Source organism: Cynocephalus volans, chromosome 1 (genome assembly GCF_027409185.1).
Source record: "Cynocephalus volans isolate mCynVol1 chromosome 1, mCynVol1.pri, whole genome shotgun sequence".
Classification (NCBI taxonomy): Eukaryota; Metazoa; Chordata; class Mammalia; order Dermoptera; family Cynocephalidae; genus Cynocephalus; species Cynocephalus volans.
In genome coordinates this window covers 262,786,107-262,806,672 of record NC_084460.1, presented here as the reverse complement: position 1 = coordinate 262,806,672, position 20,566 = coordinate 262,786,107, and the positions used below count along the sequence as shown (strand labels likewise).

At 39.8% G+C, this 20,566-nt stretch overlaps 1 protein-coding gene across 1 annotated transcript in view; it reads left to right on the top strand.

Annotated features, from left to right (window-relative positions):
• ANKRD44 (ankyrin repeat domain 44) overlaps positions 1 to 20,566 on the top strand; it is a 188,123-nt gene that overhangs the window by 73,642 nt on the left and 93,915 nt on the right. The window contains exons 8-9 of the mRNA XM_063086180.1: positions 291 to 503; positions 9,250 to 9,328. Coding sequence (XP_062942250.1) covers positions 291 to 503; positions 9,250 to 9,328 — 292 coding nt within the window. The remainder of the gene's footprint in view (positions 1 to 290; positions 504 to 9,249; positions 9,329 to 20,566) is intronic.

The following is a 20,566-nucleotide window of genomic DNA, read 5'->3' as shown; positions in this document are numbered from 1 at the left end:
TCACCCTGTATCCCTTCCCTATCCCCGAAATACCTCTGCCCACATTAGACATTAGAAACCTCTAACTCTTCCACCCTGGCTCACTTTCTGTCACATTCACTTTTTGCTGATCCGTACCTCGGGGAGGCAGGCCTTCGCAGGGTGACTGTGCTGGGGGGAGAGTAAGTTCTGAATAATGAAGTTGACAATGGATACTTCCTTTCTCTAGCCACAGCCATTAGGTGTTTGGTGGAAAATGGAGTAAATTGGCTCCAGTGATTTGCAAAGCCCTGTGTTGGACTCCTTTGCAGATTGACGAGATCAACGTGTATGGAAATACAGCGCTTCACATCGCCTGCTACAACGGACAGGATGCTGTGGTTAACGAGCTCATTGACTACGGTGCTAACGTGAACCAGCCCAACAACAACGGGTTCACCCCTTTGCATTTCGCTGCTGCCTCCACTCATGGTGCTTTGTGTCTTGAGTTGTTAGTGAACAATGGGGCAGATGTTAACATTCAGGTATGACACTCTTCATTGCTCTCAGTGTTAAATATTTTTGCATTGAGTCCTTGTTCAAGCAAAACCAACTGCTGTTAATTAAACCACGTTTTAGTGAATGGTAACTTTGAGCACGTTGGCCCCCACAGCCTTATCCTGGCTGGGGGTGCCTTGGAAATAGATGTGTTGTTTCTCCAGGCATGGTGGTGCCAGCTGGAAGGCACTCAGGCTCCAGCTGTGTGTCCTCGGTAGCTTAGTGAATGCTCCAGGGCGGATACTGGGTGGCAAAGACATTGCCTCAGCTGATTCTAATGCTGAGGTGAATGTTGAACTGATAGGGCAGAGCTGCTGACGATTCAAAGGAAGGCCTAATTAATGGCTGTAGGCCTGTTTCCATTCCCAGCATGGCCCTCCAAGGAGTTTCTCAAATACCTTCCTAATGCAAACCCCAGGTACTGGTTTCAGCAATGTAGCATTGACCTGGTCCTAGCGATCATTCCTTATTCAGCAAATTTACTAAGGACTACCTGGTGCCCTCTGTTTGGCGCTGGAGGAGTACTCCAAGATGAGATATGATCTCTGCCCTCAGGGAATTTTGCAATAGGATAAGGAGATAACCTGAACTCAGATAATCATGAGGCAAGAGAGAATGTGGTGAGTGGCCCGAGAGAGTAATAAAGCTTTGCTTCTTGCTTGGGGATCAGAAACGGAGGTTGGTTTTGATATCAGTTGAGACTGATAGAGATAACTTGAGAGAGGGCATTTCAAGACAGAGGACAGAATGGGCAAAGGGTGTGGAGTTGTGGATAGGAAGAGCTCTGGGGAAACCTTAGGTAATTAGGCAGCTTGCTGCAATGGCTAACCAAGGGGAAGCTATGCAAGCAGTGTTCATGATCCAGGTTACATTACTTAGATCACTTAGCCGCATGTAGACTGTAGCCGAACGTACTGACCTGCAGCAGGAGGCCTTTCACTCATCCTCAGATTCCCTTCCTCCAAGCACACAGGAATCCTGAAGCAAGGTCCTAATGTATTCTGTCTCTGATTTTGAGAAGTTATGATTTCCAAGTTTTAATTTCAAGAATATCAATCTAGTTTAATGACCTTCTCTATTCACTATCAAAATCTTTATGTTTTTTCTCATTATTTCTAAAAGTGGTGAAAGAGGGACACATTTTCAGAACAGCAATTTATTGTGATTGAGTAGAGTATAAATTGTATGAAAGACAAGAACCAGAAATAAGCTGAGATGTAATACCACCAAGAAAGAGGGCTCATCTACTGGTTGAGGAGTTTGGGTTTCTCTAATCTGTGGGGCCAGTAATTAGTATAGAGGTCATATGATCAGACCTGAGCATTTGAAACAACACCAAGGGAAGGAAAAATAAAGGAAAAAAATTGTATATATAACTACATAAAAATTTGATCAAATTTTTATGACCAAAATTAAAAAAAAAAAAAAAACAACACAAACTCTAACATAAACAAAATTAAAATAGGAAGAACTCAGGGAAATTTTTTGCAATGTGCCTGATAAATGAAAATTTAATGCTTAATATATAAAGAGCTCATACAAATCAATAAGAAAAAGTCTGATAACCTACTAGAAAATATACACAAAAGCAAATCACAAGAGAGAGAATACAATATCCATTAAGTCTGTGAAAAAATAATCATTATCACTAGAAATTAGAAAAATGCAAACTAATGCAAAAATACATATTTGCCTTTAAGGTTGAAAAATATCAAAAAGAATTATAATACCCAGTGTTATCAATGAAAAAAATAAAATGCAATAAATAACACGATTCCATTTTTAATCTTAAAAAGTTATGTGTCTGTATATATAGATAGAAAGAGAGAGAAATATCTGGAGTATGTACTGATATGCTAACATAATTATCACTGCAAAGAGACAAAATTATGATTCGGGTTTTTAATTTCTTTATCATATATTTGTTTTTATCTCTAATTGTGATACAATGGGCATGAATAATTTTTATAGCCAGAAGAAGAACAAAAAGCCATTTTCATTTTGGAAAAATGAAAATCTGGTGTAGTGGACCTAGAGAGGGGATGACTAGAGGGTAACTGGAGGACAATCAAACTGACCTAGGTAATGAGGACAGGGATACAGAGAGGAGCCAGCTAAAAGGGGGAGGCTTTGCAGAAAGAAAATCCATAGGACTGAGCAGGACAAGAGATGTGGAGTTGAAAATGAGCATCAGGACTGAGATCCGCTGAAGGGAAGTAGTACAGCATAGTGGTTAGGGGTTCAGTTCTGGGGCTCCAGACTAGAGTTCAGTCCTAGCCTTGACTTTCAGTAACTATGTAATAATCACAAACAACTGCTGTGTGCGCCTCAGATTGTTTATCTGTCAAATTAGGGAAATAATAGGATCTTCTTCATGGAACTGTTGTGAGGATTAAATGGAGTTACTGCACATAAATTTCATAGAACAGTGTCGGCCACATGGTAAGCACTCAATAAATGAATACTATTGAAAGGAAGAGTCGACACCAGTTGACGATCCACCGGAGAGAGCCCGTTTATTAGGCAGCACACACACACATATATAGGGCTTTAAGGGGAAAGCTGATTGGCTTAAAATACAATCCCTACTTAGCATACCGCATGGGGCTTGGGGTGAGCTGATTGGTGGGTGATTCGCGCCGGCGGGAAGGAGAATACGGAAGAGAAGGGCAACCAGCGCCATGGTGGGGTGTGGCCGAGAAGGGCTTATGTGATGGGGTGTGATCTCTTGGGGCATTTGGGTCCCTACAACTATTATTAATACTCATTAAGAGGGATGTCAGGAGGAAGAGCAGGCCTAGGAGGTAAAACTGAGTTTAGTTTTTGAGAAGCTGATTTTGAGTCTTTGGTACAGCCAGTCTGAGAAACCCAACAGTGGAAAATGTGAGACTCTAGCATGAAAGAGCAGTACAGAACAGAAGGAAAAGTTTAGGTTGCCCCATTCACATAAAGGTGATGGTTGAAAATAGGAGAAAAGGATGAGATCGCCCAAGGAGAGAGTTCATAACCACATGAGTAGAGAAGGGCAGGGAGGACTCGAGTAGCACTTTACCATTAGGATAAGGAGGAAGAGCCAGAGAAAGGGATGAAGAAAGAAGAGGTAGAGAAGATAGGAAGGAAATGAAGCGAGTGTAGTGTCCTCATGAAGGTGGGAAGCAGGCAGAAATGAAAAAGTAGGATAACTGAAGAGTTTCCGAGTTCCAGCTCTTGTAAGTGGAACCCTTCCAAGGTCCCTAGAGTAGGTAAGATGAAGGTCTTTAGGGGCATTGAAGAGACCAAGGAATTGTAGCCTATGGTGGGGAAAGAGTCTTCCTGTGGGGTTGAAGTTGCAGAGGATGGTGTCAAGGGGGCAGGAAGCCCACTGGTGGCCAAACCATCAATGTCCCCAAGACTGTGGACATCTGTCCTGCCATCCTGGTGTCTGAGGGACATCCTGTAAATCCTCCAAAGGAAGGAGAATTATTGAAGTTAAGTAAAGTAGGTCTCTTCACCAACTTCCACTTAATGAATTCACAGGGGTGTCTGACATTTTCCATTACCTCTGTAAAACATGCCACTGATGTTCCCAGTGTACCTGATGCCCGAGGCCAGAAGGCCACTGTCTGGCACATCTGCCTGCTTCTTCCAGTTTACTGGCTAGTGGTCAGTTCAGATTGGATAAGGGACTTCACCTCTGCGGTATACTGGTTTATGGCAGTCTTCTCTTCCCTCCCACAAAGGAAGCATAGTTACTTAATTTTAATATTTATATTTTCCTATGGTCTGCTCATCATAAATAGAACAAAAGAAATGCCATTTAAAAAATCTGAGACTTGCATTTATGTATTACCTAATCTGTGCAAGTGGTACTTTGAATCAAATCTAGCCTTCTTCCTCCATTTCCCTACCACGTCCTCTGACTTCTGATTCCCTTTGAGTCCTCCTTGGTTGCTCCAGATGCTCTCTGGATGCACGGATCATCTAATATTTTTGTAAAGCCACCCTTTCTGACTCTGGAAGTATCTTTCTAATTAAAGTTGTTATCTCTCCCTACCATAGTGCTCCTTGGATTTTGATTGTGTTTGTAGATTGCAAGACAATTTGTTTAGATTTTCCAAAGTTTTAGGGAAACAGCATATTGAAATGCAGCCAGTTCACATACCCACATATTTACTTTGTTTTCCTCTATTCTAACAAAATACCAAAAGTGATGTCTTCATGAGCAATTACGAGATTGGTGGAAAGAGGAGGAGGTTATGTGTTCTGCACACATTTTGCAGTCCCCTCATTTTGCTTAGATTGACCATGGCCCTGTCTTTGACTTTGTAAAATTAGTCTAATTGTGATAAAATAATAAAGATACAATACTTTATAAAATAATCTCCATAAGGTTCACTTGTAATTTGCAAATAGCAAGAGCATAAGAAGGCATAAAAAGATTTTTCATCTCTGTCACAGACCACATTGTAATTTCTGCAGCATCTCAAGACTCTTTTTGCAAGCACTACAAGTAAGCAATAATGGCACTGTACACATAGTCATGCTGGATATGACTTAGGCAGGTAGACTCAGAGATTACCATTGCCAGGATGCCTACCTCCTTGTCACTAACATTTAGCTGCCCATGGTCTGAATTCTTTTCTGTCCATGGGCCCTGAGATCATTTAGCTCTAAGATACTGGAGCCGAAGCCCATCACATGTCTGAAAAAGTGGACTGGTTCCCTTCTTTGCATGTACCAGGACCAAATTCTAGAATGGGTTGTACTGCAGAAGTTGAAGGTGAAAACCAGAATAGGCAAGAGTAAGCAGTGATAAGGACATGGCACTTGGAACTTTGGAGAGAAAGTGAGGAAGGAGAAGAATGAATGACTGAGCTAGCCACATACCATCCCTGGCCTTTAGAACCATTTGAAACAAAACAAAAGAAAACAAATTGAACTGTTGTGGCATTTTCAAATCAGTACAATCATGAGCCTCCTAATGACATTTTGGTCAAGGACAGACCACATGTACAATAGTGGTCCCATAAGACTGTAATAGAGCTGAAAAATTCCTATTCTCTAGTAACATTGTAGCTAGTTTCTATTCTCTAGTAACATGTTGTAACATTGCAGTGCAATCACTTTTAAAACCTAAATTTAGCGTAGCCTAAGTGTACAGTGTTATCAAGTCTACGGTAGCACACGGTAATGCTCTAGGCCTGCACATTCACTCACCACTCACTCACTGACTTGCCCAGAGCAACTTCCAGTCCTGTAAGCACCATTGATGGTAAGTGCCCTTTACAGGTGTACCATTTTTAATCTTTTACACTGTATTTTCACTGTACCTTTGCTATATTTATGTCTGTTTAGACACACAAATACTTGCCCTTGGGCTACAGTTGCCTACAGTGTTCAGTACAGTAACATGCTGTACAGGTTTGTAGCCTAGGAGCCATAGGCTCCCACTACACACCCTGTAGTCTCGGTGTGTAGTAGGCTCTACCCTCTAGGTTTGTGTAAGTACACGCTATGATGTTCACACAATGACAAAATCACCTCATGACGATTTTCTCAGAATGTATGCCTGTTGATAAGCGATGCGTGGCTGCATTGTAGGTGGCTCTTCCACTGAATTAGGAAGCTTATTGGGTTTCTGACTATATTTGACACCCCTCACCCCTGGCTGGCCTTCGTGTTATCCACAGAGGCTTTGTTGCCTTCAGTAGGACCACTGATTTATGTCACTCCAGGGGCATCATGCCGCAAGGAACATAATGCTTTCAAGTCCCCAGGGAGTAACAGTGTCTATAAGTTTAGGAAAGGCTTGTGGGATGTTGGAGGTTGAGGAAAGAAGGTGTTAGGAATGGAAGAAAAGAATGAATGGATTTCTGAGGAGAATGGTGGTCCAGAAAATGGAAACACTCAGTTCAGTTTAAGGATTAATCTTCCTTGGGCAATGTTGAGTTCTGCCCTGAAAGAGTACTCAGATGTGTCATAAAATATTCTTAATCCTCCTGTTTGTCATAAAATATTCTTAGTGACTTAGGGCTTGGCAGTGCCTAAATTAATATAAGAGCTTTAATAACAAAAATGTCAACCCCCTAAATCTAATGGGAAAATGTATCTAGAAAACTGGAAGGAATTTAGAAATTAAGAAAAGTTTTTATAAAAGCAAATCATTGAATAAATGGAAGAATTGAACATATCCTCTCCTTTGAAACTGCAAGGAATGTTTTATCCTTGTCTGAAGTTCAAGGAGCGGCAGCAACAGCCAAGACTCCCAGGTGGAAAATTTCTCTGACAGATAATGAACCTCAGTAAGATCCTTATTCTGAGTTCTAACTTTTAAAGTCTAAATAAAAAGTATTATCCTTTTGAGCTGTGTTGGCTTTTTGAAATAATGAGCTCCCTTTTACACCCACACCATGTAGTCAAAACTGCCCCCAAATTGCTGCCATGATTCTCTTAATGCTTCCTGTTCCCACCTTTCCTGCCACCTATATCATTATGACAAAAACAAAATCAGCTACAGGCTGGACTCAGTGGTAGATGAACTCAGCCAAAGATCTTCAAGGACAGAATTGAAGCAAACATTACCACTGACCCCATATACCTGTCCTTTGCTTTTTACCTAACTTCGTTCATCTCTATTTATTTGTCCCTTTACCAGAGCCACAAGCATAAGAGAAGAAGGGTGTGGTTTGTTATCCCTGAAATGGGGCCAGCTTTGCACTCTGTACACTATAGAAACCCCATTCACTTCTGCTTTGGCTCTCTGCCTACAACTTAGATAGCAACCACCAAGTTGGTGGTTACTGCTTGGTAAAGCCTGTAAGCTCTTCTAGGCATGGAAAATGCTTGGTTAAATATTTATGAAGATATTTTCTAAACACTGGAGTATTCATAACTTTATATATATTTAATGACATCATAATTACTTATATTTTTATATTAAATTTAAGAGTAAACACTCGAGCAAAATTTAAAGAAATAGCACCACCTAGGGACAAGTTAATGTCAACTCTGTAATTTCTGCCTTCTCTCTCCTTAAGTCTGGGACTGTCATCACTTTTTTATTGGAAAGGTATGTTTTAAACCCTTATTCCAGAATGGTTCCCAGGCTTTTCAGTCCTTTGAACTGTCTGCAGTTCTGACAGCCAAGACCAAGCTCTAGAGTCAGATGACTTTTAGAAACTCTCTCCCACTGTCTGTCTGTGGTCAGTGATGATGACATCTCCTCGTTCTCTTGATTGAGATATCTTTTTTCTCTAAAAATATTATTTCTAGGAAACCTTCAAGCTTGCTTTCATCCTCCTTTCTCAGTCTTTTCTGATTCATGTTATGATCACATAAGATGGTGAGAGGATCCTACTATTTCTATTTTTTTCCCATCTACCCGAGAACCTTTAACTATATGTTTTTCAATCAAGATGCAGTTACTGCTTTGATTAAATTTTCCCATGGCATAGACTATGTATAACTTTTTTCCTTCTTTCTGAGGAATAGACTTACAGGATATAGTTAAAAATCTTCTGCTAAAACTTTGTGGTTTTATAAACTATTTTAGTTCGCAGTCTAAAGCAATGGCTCTTGAATTTTGTGTGTTGTGCAAGTTATAAATGGGAACCTTCTTACCCCAATTCCAATTCAACAGGTCTGAGTTAGGGCACAGAATTCATATTTCCAATAAGAACCCTGGGTGATTCAGATGTAGGTAATCTTTGGTCTACTCTAAGAAATACTTATTTAAATGATTGTTTTCCAGTGTGGAATTTCTAAAACAAAGAGTCATTTTGAAGCACAAATATTTGGGTTTCATCATAAAATTGAACATGCATTTTTGAAACCTCATATTTTTAACCTTAGAAAAATGTTCCTCCTGGAACATAGAAAAATCAGTGTTACATAGTTTTTTTTTTTTTAAAAAAACACAGTATTTGAATGAAAATACAATTCTCTCTATTGGGGATACTTTTGGTCTAAAGTAATAGTAATGATTTTTGGGGGGCCTGACTATTTTCAGAAGAACTTCTATAAATGACTATTTCTAAATTAAATATGTAGGACTTTGGTATTTGGCACAATGATGATCAATATATAGATTCTGTACATTTTCCATGTTTTGATTTAATGTATGCCAGGAAGTTTCATAATTTATATCACAAATAATAAGAGATGTATAAATTCTGCACATTTCCATCTGATCATTAAAATGACAAGTTGCTAAACAGTTGCATGCCTTAATCCTGTGATTTCTAATGAGTTAAGTGAAGCAAGAGATTCTCTTTTGGAACAAATAAAAGTGTTGTTTTTCTATGGAAATGTAATGTAGGGAATGATGGAAGGTTCCGGGTGAGTTTTGAGAGTTGCCGTGATTTACAGCAGTTTAGTCAACTTTAGGTCCAACAGGACCATGCAAATTAACACCTCATCTGTTTTTTGTGTGTGTGAACTATAGATAAAAGTTGAAAAAAACATACCTTGAAGGAAACCTCCTTTGTCAGTATATCTCAGGAGAGGAAAAAATGCTTTGGATGATTGTTTCTCTAAGCTTCTTTAAAATGTGATGTTATGCAGTAACTTGAAAAGTCATATCCATTTTGTCTCTTTCTTTCAAAATGATCTTTGCCTCTTGTAATTGTTGATCATACTTAAAAAAAATTAAATTGGTGTTTTCAGGGCATTGTCAGTGACGTCCATGGGATGTTTCAGATTGATGTCACTGGTTCATGAGCACCTCCATTGTTTCTTTCTTTCTCTTTTTTTTAGAGTAAAGATGGCAAAAGTCCACTTCACATGACAGCTGTTCATGGAAGGTTCACACGGTCACAAACCCTCATTCAGAATGGTAAGAGAGATGCTTCAGTCATGTTTCTATTTGAAGAATTTCTTGGTTTGACTGATTTTGGCTGTCAGTCATCTAAATGAAAGTTGCTGCTCTGTTTTGGAGTTTTAGTGAGCATGGATTTTACACAATCCTTTGACATTTTTGCTAAAAGTTCTTTATCAGATGTATCATTGACATCCAGCAAAGTAGTGAGAACATAAAGCCACAAACAATCCCAGTCAGGCAAAGAACATGTGAGCTTTGAAAATGGGAACCATGTACTTATATAGGCCCATGATCCTGTACTTTTCACTCTGAAACTAATAAAGGTAAGTAGCATATATATTCTAGCAGCAAATCTGAAATATGTTAAGATTTTTGGAATTCACTATAGTTTCCTAAGTTAAAACTCATTAAGCTACTTGAGCAAAGGTAGGAAAAATGAGGTGACTCAGAGCAAAAGCAAGTAGGTATGTGATATAAAGGCTTATAAAATCACAGGCTCAACAAGACCTTGGAAAGCCACATAATACAGTAATTTTCTAGGCTCAACAAAGGTAGACTTGAAGCATCAGGTAGTCTCTGAAGCCAAAAGTACTGGGGTGCATCACTTCCCATCACAGTTCACATTACTAATAGTGGGTCATGGCCAGTATCTCTGAGTGGATTGACTTTGACAGCACAACTTCTGTTATTTTATCAAATCTTAGAGATGATTCCAAAGAAACCAGTTTAGTCCAGATCTTAAGCTGACATTTCAGGGCTGTTCAGCTGTTTCTAAACTATTTTTAGTTGATCCACATTTCTACTTTGCAAAATTCTGATATTAATCAATTTTCTTGGACCTATATTTTTCTCATCTATAAGAATTTTGGATGGCATGCACTTGGATTGTTAGTGGCACTAAGTTATGTCTTAAGCACTCAAGTCATAAAACTAAAAAGTTATTTGACATTTGGATGGAAGACCAGCCAGTGAAATTATGCTTCGGAAGCAAAATATCTGTGGCAAAGCAAAGGAAATTTATAAGCATTTCAGTAAAGCTGTAGGGAGAGAGAAATCTTAACCAGTTTTTAGGGAGCAAGGAAGGTAAAAAGGAAATTAACTGCAAAATACTCATTATTTGTAATTTGAAATATGGGCCTTTCCTCTTTTGATATTCATTTTGGAATATTCATATTGGAAGGGGCACTTTAATTTTTTTTTTTGGTTTTTTTGCTGGGTATAAATAAGCAGGGTTGGTGACACTAGTCTCTCTCTTTTGAACACCTCTCTCATCCCACTGTATTTTTCAGCTGTTTTCCAGAAACAATGTCCACCCCCTCAAAAACAAACAAAACTTAAAAAACATTTTAATATGAATTTGATCAATGGGCCTTAGCTCTGTGGCATAAGAAGTTTTGTTCCTCTTTAGAGCAATCTCAAGCACTAGAGACAAGGTTGGAGAGAGAACAGTTACTCTCCTTATAAGCACTGCCTTCCTATAGATTCATCCCCGTGTGTCTGACCGTACTGGCCATTTCCTTTGAATCAAGGCAATGACCCGTCTCCCTTTGGTCCTGCTAGCATGCTTACCGCAGTCCCAGGAGGCTGCTGGCTGCTTTGACTTCTCCAGGCATCACCCTGTGGGCTTGAAGAATTCCACGCCCTCCCTGGACATTCTTGCTAGATTTTGAGTTGGGGGAAGACCTGAAAGAGACTCTGTCTCTTATCCTCTGTGATCAAGGGATCTTTGCTCCAGAGCCTGTCTCATTCTTGGTTGGCCTGGCATCTTGCTTGTGGTTTGGGTGGGGTCCAGTGGCCTGAATCATAGGAGATATAGTGGCTACAACACATAGCCTGTTGTATATAATGATAAAGCTAACATCGGTTTAGTATTCACACTAAACCAATATTTAGTATTTAGCATAGGCACTTGACTAAACACCCCATATTAATCCTTTCAACCACCCTATGAGAAAGAGATACTCTCATTGTCTCTATGTCAAAGATGGGGAAACCGAGGCAGAGAGGTTGTCACTTGTGTTGGGAAACACAGGCAGTATGCTGAGGAACAGGGATCAGAACATAGGCAGTCTACTATCAGAGACTGAAACCTCAGCCACTTGCACGTGATCTCTGCAAGAACAAGGATGTTTCAAACAATTTCTTTTAAACTTGAAGTCTGTTCTAAGAGTGGCTTCTATTTGAAATAGAGTTGTCCCTGTGTGTGGATGACCCCGCGTTCTCTTCTCACAGCAGACAGTTCTTTGCTTTCATCACACATGTGAGAACTGCAAGTTCTTCCATCTGACATTTTAAAAAATGCCTTTGGGGAGAAGAATAAGGAGTTCTCTTCTCTCTTCTTTTGGTTGGCTTCCTTCTGGGAAAAATCATGGGCTGCTGCCGGGCCCCTCCTTCTCCAGAGGCTCATGCCGAGGGCCTGGTGTTGTGAGGGGGTCACATCACAGAAGCCCCTCTGTCCTCTAGAGCTGGGGTGCTGATGTCCCCACGTGGGGACACCTTTAGTCTCCCTGAACCACCTGCATGTGCTATCAGGAACGCATTCTTTGTGTTTGTTTGTTTAGTTCGATCCCCTGGGGGTGTTTGGACTTTGTAAAGCATTTCTCTGCTTCCCTGACTGCTCTCCATTCAGGGTTATTAGCACTTCACGATGACTTTGTTTTTCCAGAATCATTCAGCTTTGGTAAGACAGTGATAAAAAAAAAAAAAATGCTCTTCCATTTTTGAGTACCTAAGCAAACTACCTCTGCTGTGCATTCCCGTTGTTTGTTGTCTGAAGCTGTGCTGTCACAGCCAGAGAGGAAAGGATCTGACACAGTCTGCACCACGAGGCTTTTGAGCCAACCATTTGCTTCAGGCAGCTGCCTCAGAGGCTGTCCAGCAGGTTACAAAAGTTCAGAAACAGTGTTTTCTTCACAGAAGCTTTAAAAATAAATAGTTTGAAAAGGAAGAGTCAAGTGCTAGGTTAGGATGACTCAACATGAGATTTTTGACCTTTTGGCTCACAGTCCTTCCAAGCCAACTTAATAAGATGACTATTCTTGTTTGTGCAATGAAAAACTAATTTCAGATGAATGCTTAGGTAATGCTGATTAATTATTCCTTCTGATATGCTCTGTGTCGAGCTCTTTTACCTGCCTATAATCCTGCCAACTGGGCCAATTGTTGAGCTAGGGCTGGGTCTGGTACTCACAGACCCCTCAAGCCCATTCACAGACTGGGTCACAAATCCTTCACATGCCAGGCTGGGTCCCCAGACCCCTCACACTTCAGGCCGGGTCACCAGACCCCTCACACGCAGGGCTATGAGCTAGGTAACCCACAAAAAGGTCCTTGGAAGCCATAGGTTCGAGACCATGGCCATGCAGGTGGACGCCTGAGGCAGACGCCAGCCAAGTTGCGGCACCCCGCATGCACATTAACTCTACCCCCGGACACACAATTTGCTTACGAAGAATGTGCCACACCACCCCCAACCAGACAGGCAGGCAAGGGGGCATGATTAAATTATTCTTTTTTCCCAGCACTCTGCATACTTCTAAACTCACAATTATTTTCTTTAATTATCAATGATCAATTACCAACATTTAATTTGCAAGCTTCAAATGAATAGTAAAGATATATATTTAATTTGCATTCCAAGTAAATCTTAAAGATTTTCAAGCAAAAATGGAAAGGTTTGTGGAGTGATTGTAAAATAGAAATTCACTCACCTTCAGGTCCTACTTTAGTGGAAAACATATTTCCAAGTAACAAATACAGAGTCTATCTTTTATTTTTTCACTAAGTTACGACGTTTTCCCAAAATGTATTTCAAATGATAACAAAAGCATATATAGATGATAATTATCTACAGTGTTAGAGTTTTAAATTGACTTATTAAATGATAGTAACAACAACAAGAAGAAACTTTATCAGCTCAGACCCTCTATTCCATTCTTCACAATATTTTTCACATTTCTCTTTCTCTACACAATTTGTGGCATGTTTGAGGCTGGTAAACCTGGAGGCCGTAATGCTTCTTAAGAAAGGCTTGGTGGCTCTTGGCTGGGAAGGATGTGGAATGATGTAGTGTTTGTCCAGGGAAAAGTCTTCTCTGAATTCTGGGGATCTTCCTCCTACACCTCCTTGGATCAGTGGCATGGTTGGACCTTTCAGGCAGATCACTGTGGGCTGTTTTTAGACAGATATGTGCACCCTGGATTGCTCTGAGGTATCTGTGGAGACCAAATGGCTGCCTGTCCCCATCAAGTCATAAAAATGAATTGATCTAAATTGGATGCTTTTAAATTCAGATCATAGTGAACTATGTCTTGAGTCTCTAGAAGATCACAGTAACTATTTTATTATTTTTCCTGATTTTAAAATTAGTACATGCTCACTGTAAACTAAAATTAAATTATTAAAGAAATGCCCACCTGTGTGTCAGCTCAACTTCATATCAAGAATTTTTATTGAGTCTGGAGAAACTTCTGGATTTTTCTATTTAAGAATGTATATGTAATGACACTTGTGAGCTTCCAAGGGCTCCTCCCTCCAGCCTAGGTCCCTCCGGGTGTCTGTGCATCCTATGCTTTCCGGCAAGCCTGAAGTGTTTCACATGAACTAATCCTAACCCATCTATTTGCTCATCGAAACAACATATGAATCCCTTTATGGTTTCATTTTTACATTGAACTCTTCATTCATATGGAATATATCTTGGTGGGGACAAATAAACATGGAGTCCATCTTTCACGAGAAAGGAAAGAAAAGGAGGGAAGGGTGACCAGATACTAAACACTACAAAAAACTTTTGAACAAGGAGATTTCATGACCTTCAAGCTACTATAACAGTTTCTGGACGAGTAGAGTGGACCAAAGTGTGCAGCCGCCCAAGAGTGTGAGCAGAGGAGCCGGCGGCAGCGGCAGCAGCGGCAGCGGCACCCTCGACAGCAGTGGCAGCAGTGGCAGCGGCGAAGAGGTGCCAGTGGTAGCGGTGGCAGCGGTAGCAGTGGCGCCAGTGGTAGCGGTGGCAGTGGTAGCAGTGGCAGCGGTAGCAGCGGAGGAACCTGCGGCAGTGGCAGCAGCGGAGGAGCCGGCGGTAGCGGCAGTGGTGTAAGCGGTACCGGCGGTAGCAGCGCCAGCGGTAGAAGCGGGGAAGCGGCACCAGCGGTAGCGGCAGGAGCAGGGGAAGCGGTGGCAGTGGAGCCGGCAGCAGTGGAGCCGGTGGCAGTGGTGTCGGCGGCAGTGGCGTCAGCGGCGTCAGCGGCAGCAGCGGATGAAGTGGCAGCGGCAGGAGCGACACCCTGCAGTACCGCGCCGTCACCCAGCAGCCTGGCAGAGTCCTAGCTGACCAGAGAGGTGGCTCCCCAGAGAGGCCCAAGACCTGAGGCAACCACACACGCAATGCACTAGTGGCCAACTGAGTAGTCACTGAGGTAGCCATACCAAATTGGCAACCACAGCAACATCTTAGTCAGTCAATAGTGTCAAACCTGTGGACTGTGAAACCCCCTGCCACAATGAATAAACATCAAAGAAAAGATACCAGAAATACGAAAAATCAAGAAAGTACACCACCCAAAGATAATAAATCTCAAGCTCTAGATCCTATAGAACAAGAAGCCCTTGAAATGACTGACAAGGAATTTCGAGTGATAATTCTAAGGAAACTGAATGAGATACAAGAAAACTCAGCTAGACATCATGATGAAACGAGGAAAACTATAAAGGATCAGAAAGAGGAAATGTACAAGGAAATCAATGCCCTGAAAAAAAGTGTAGCAGAACTTGCCGAACTGAAGAAGTTATTCAGCGAAATAAAAAACACAACGGACAGTTTAACCAGCAGGCTTGTGGAAGTTGAAGAGAGAACCTCTGAACTTGAAGATGGGCTGTTTGAAATAACACAAGCAGACAAAAAAAAAAAAAAGAAAAAAGAAAAAAGAATCAAAGGCATTGAAGAAAATCTGAGAGAGATATCAGACAACCTTAAGCGCTCAAATATCCAAGTCATGGGTATTCCAGAAGGGGAGGAAAAAGGAGATTGCATTGAAAACATATTCAGCAAAATAGTGGCAGAAAACTTCCCAGGTATAGGAAAAATCACAGATCTTCAGATCCAGGAAGCTCAACGATCTCCAAACGTATTCAACCCAAAAAGGTCTTCTCCGAGACCTGTTATAGTCAAATTGGCAAAACTCAAAGACAAAGAGAGAATCTTAAAAGCTGCAAGAGAGAAGCATCCAATCACCTATAAGGGATCCCCAATCAGGCTAACATCAGACTTTTCATCACAAACCCTAAAAGCCGGAAAGGAATGGGATGATATATTCAAAATACTAAAAGACAGAGATTGTCAGCCAAGAATACTCTACCCTGCAAGGCTATCCTTCCGAAATGAAGGGCAAATAGTATATTTCTCAAACAAACAAAAACTGTGGGAGTTCCCCACCACACGACCACCCTTACAAGAGATTCTCAAGGGAGTACTGGGTTTGGTTCCTGAAAAATAACTACCACTGCCATAAAAACCCAAGAAAAATCTAAACCCACTAGTATAATAAAAATTGCATTTATGAAGAGAAAACAAACAAACAAAAAGGCTATCTACAACCTAAGGAACCAACAAACACAGAAAACAAACAGTAAATCAGAAAGCAAGGAACAAAAGACACCTAAGACACCAAACAACCAATAAAATGCTAGGAATAAATCAACACTTTTCAATAACAACTCTTAATGTAAAAGGCTTAAATTCTCCAATCAAAAGACACAGACTGGCTGACTGGATTAAAAAGGAGGACCCAACTATATGCTGCCTTCAAGAGACCCACCTCACCCATAAACACTCACATAGACTAAGAGTGAAAGGATGGAAAAAGATTTACCATGCAAACAGAAAAGAAAAACGAGCTGGAGTAGCTATTCTTATATCTGACAAAGTAGACTTTAAACTAAAAACCTTAAAAAGAGACAATGAGGGACTCTACATAATGATAAAAGGACTGATCCATCAAGAAGACATAACAATCATAAATATGTATGCACCCAATGTTGGAGCAGCCAGATTTATATAACAAACTCTATTAGACCTAAAGAAGGAAATAGACACTAATACCATTATAGCAGGGGACCTGAACACCCCATTGTCAATATTGGACAGATCATCTAGGCAAAGAATCAGCAGAGAAACACAAGATCTAAACAATACTCTAGACCAACTGGACTTGGCAGATATCTACAGAACATTCCATCCAACAACCTCAGAATATTCATTCTTCTCATCAGCACATGGATCATTCTCCAGGATAGATCACATATTAGGTCACAAATCAAGTCTCAATAAATTCAAAAAAACTGGAATTATCCCATGTATTTTCTCAGACCACAATGGATTAAAACTAGAAATCAATAACAAACGAAATTCTGGAAACTATACAAACAGATGGAAATTAAACAGCATTGTACTTAATGACATATGGGCCCAAGAAGAAATCAAGCAGGAAATCAAAAAATTTATTGAAACTAATGAAAATAATGATACATCATACCAAAACCTGTGGGATACTGCAAAAGCAGTATTGAGGGGGAAATTTATTGCATCAAATGCTCACCTCAGAGGAATGGAAAGATGGCAAGTGAACAACCTAACACTTCACCTTAAAGATCTAGAAAAACAAGAACAATCCAATCCTAAAGTTAGCAGACGGAAAGAAATCATTAAGATCAGAGCAGAACTGAATGAAATTGGAACCCAAAAAACAATACAAAAGATCAATGAATCAAAAAGTTGGTTTTTTGAAAAGATAAATAAAATTGACAAACCATTAGCATGGCTAACAAAAAAAAGAAGAGAGAAGACTCAAATAACAAAAATTAGAAATGAAAAAGGTGATATTACAACTGATTCATCTGAAATACAAGGAATCATTCGAGACTACTATAAACAACTATACGCCAACAAATTTGAAAATCTGGAGGAAATGGATAAATTTCTGGACACACACAAGCTCCCAAAACTGAGCCTTGAAGATGCAGAAAATCTGAACAGACCAATAACAATAAAGGAGATTGAAGCTGTTATCAGACGGCTCCCAACAAAGAAAAGCCCAGGACCAGATGGATTCACAGCAGAATTTTACCAAACATTCAAAGAGGAATTGACACCAATTCTTTACAAACTATTCCAAAAGATTGAAACGGACGCAAATCTCCCAAACTCATTCTGTGAAGCAAACATCATCCTGATACCAAAACCAGGTAAAGATATAACCAAAAAAGAAAACTACAGGCCGATATCCTTGATGAATATAGATGCAAAAATCCTCACTAAAATACTAGCAAACAGAATACAGCAACACATACGTAAAATTATTCACCACGATCAAGTGGGATTCATCCCAGGGATGCAAGGTTGGTTCAACATATGCAAATCAATAAATGTGATACACCATATTAATAAAATCAAACACAAGGACCATATGATCATCTCTATAGATGCTGAAAAAGCATTTGATAAAATTCAGCACTCATTCATGACAAAGACTCTCTATAAGTTAGGTATAGACAGAAATTATCTGAACATAATCAAAGCCATATATGATAAACCCACTGCCAATATCATCCTGAATGGGGAAAAGCTGAAAGCTTTTCCTTTAAGAACAGGAACTAGGCAAGGATGCCCACTCTCACCACTCCTATTCAACATAGTGTTGGAAGTACTAGCCAGAGCAATCAGAGAAGGAAATAAAGGGCATCCAGATTGGAAAAGATGAAGTCAAACTGTCCCTGTTTGCAGATGACATGATCCTATATATTGAACAGCCTAAAGCCTCTACAAAAAAACTCTTGGAGGTGATAAATGATTTCAGCACAGTAGCAGAATACAAAATCAACACACAAAAATCAGTAGCATTTCTATTCTCCAATAGTGAACATGCAGAACGAGAAATCAAGAAAGCCTGCCCATTTACAATAGCCACCAAAAAAATAAAATACTTAGGAATTGAGTTAACCAAGGATGTGAAAAATCTCTATAATGAAAACTACAAACCACTACTGAGAGAAATTAGAGAGGATACAAGAAGATGGAAAGATATCCCATGCTCTTGGATTGGAAGAATCAACATAGTGAAAATGTCCATACTACCCAAAGTGATATACAAATTCAATGCAATCCCCATCAAAATTCCAAAGACATTTTTCTCAGAAATGGAAAGAACTATCCAGACATTTATATGGAATAACAAAAGACCACGCATAGCCAAAGCAATGATGAGCAAAAAAAATAATGCTGGAGGCATAACACTACCTGACTTTAAACTATACTACAAAGCTATGACAACCAAAACAATATGGTACTGGCATAAAAACAGACACACTGACCAGTGGAATAGAATAGAGAATCCAGAAATCAACCCACACACCTACAGCCATCTGATCTTTGACAAAGGCACCAAGCCTATACACTGGGGAAGAGACTGCCTCTTTAGCAAATGGTGCTGGGAGAACTGGGTGTCAATATGCAGGAGAATGAAACTAGACCCATACCTTTCACCATACACTAAACTCAACTCAAAATGGATTAAAGAATTAAATATACACCCTGAAACAATAAAACTTCTTCAAGAAAACATAGGAGACACACTTCAGGAAATAGGACTGGACACAGACTTCATGAATATGACCCCAAAAGCACAGGCAACCAAAGGAAAAATAAACAAATGGGATTATATCAAACTAAAAAGCTTCTGCACAGCAAAAGAAACAATTAACAGAGTTAAAAGACAACCAACAGAGTGAGAGAAAATATTTGCAAAATATACATCTGACAAAGGATTAATATCCAGAACATACAAGGAACTCAAACAACTTTACAAGAAAAAAACAAGCAACCCAATTAAAAAATGGGCAAAAGAGCTAAGTAGGCATTTCTCTAAGGAAGATATACAAATGGCCAACAGACATATGAAAAAATGCTCAACATCACTCAGCATCCGGGAAATGCAAATCAAAACTACACTGAGATACCATCTCACCCCAGTTAGGATGGCCAAAATCCAAAAGACTCTGAACGATAAATGCTGGCGAGGTTGCAGAGAAAAAGGAACTCTCATACATTGTTGGTGGGACTGCAAAATGGTGCAGCCTCTATGGAAAATGGTATGGAGGTTCCTCAAACAATTGCAGATAGATCTGCCATATGACCCAGCTATCCCACTGCTGGGAATATACCCAGAGGAATGGAAATCATCAAGTCAAAGGTATACCTGTTCCCCAATGTTCATTGCAGCACTCTTTACAATAGCCAAGAGTTGGAACCAGCCCAAATGTCCATCATCAGATGAGTGGATCCGGAAAATGTGGTATATCTACACAATGGAATACTACTCAGCTATAAAAACGAATGAAATACTGCCATTTGCAACAACATGGGTGGACCTTGAGAGAATTATATTAAGTGAAACAAGTCAGGCACAGAAAGAGAAATACCACATGTTCTCACTTATTGGTGGGAGCTAAAACTAAATATATAAATTCACACACACACACACTAAAAAATCGGGGGGGGGGGAAGAAGACATAACAACTACAATTCCTTGAAGTTGAAACAACAAGCAAACAGAAAGGACATTGTTGGGTGGGAGGGGGGAGAGGGAGGAGGGAGGGGAGTTTCGGTAAAGGGCCACAATAATCAACCACATTGTATATCGACAAAATAAAATTAAGAAAAAAAAAAAAAGAACGTATATGTAATGATATGTAATTGTTGCTTTTCCTTTTACAGGAATGATCATAGTCTATGTAGTTGAACAATTCATTTTTAAAATAACCACTGTTCCACAAATACAAAGATTTAAGGAAAGGATTGGTTTTTGTATTCAAATTGCCATTTATATTTCTTTGTCACAAAGCCAAAAGGTGTTTAACTTTTTATAATCAGCTGTTAAGTTGTAAGCCCCAAATGTGCAAACTTCCTGGCAGCAAATTGATTTTCAAGTTAAACTCTACACACAGAGGTCTCGCTGGTAGAATGAAGCATCTTAAATCTTGTCTGTGCTGATTACGGTTTTTGAAGCATTTGCCCCCTCCACCAGCTCACACATTTTTGGTAATTATTTCACTTTGTAGCAAAGATTCTTATTAACTAACTCTAAGTTTTACCAATACACCCAGCTAGAAAAAAAAAATTGCTTGCTGAAAACAAATCTTGGGGTGGTGTTGGTCATAATGACCAATAGTAAAAGTCATCAGAATGAAGGACTGTACAGT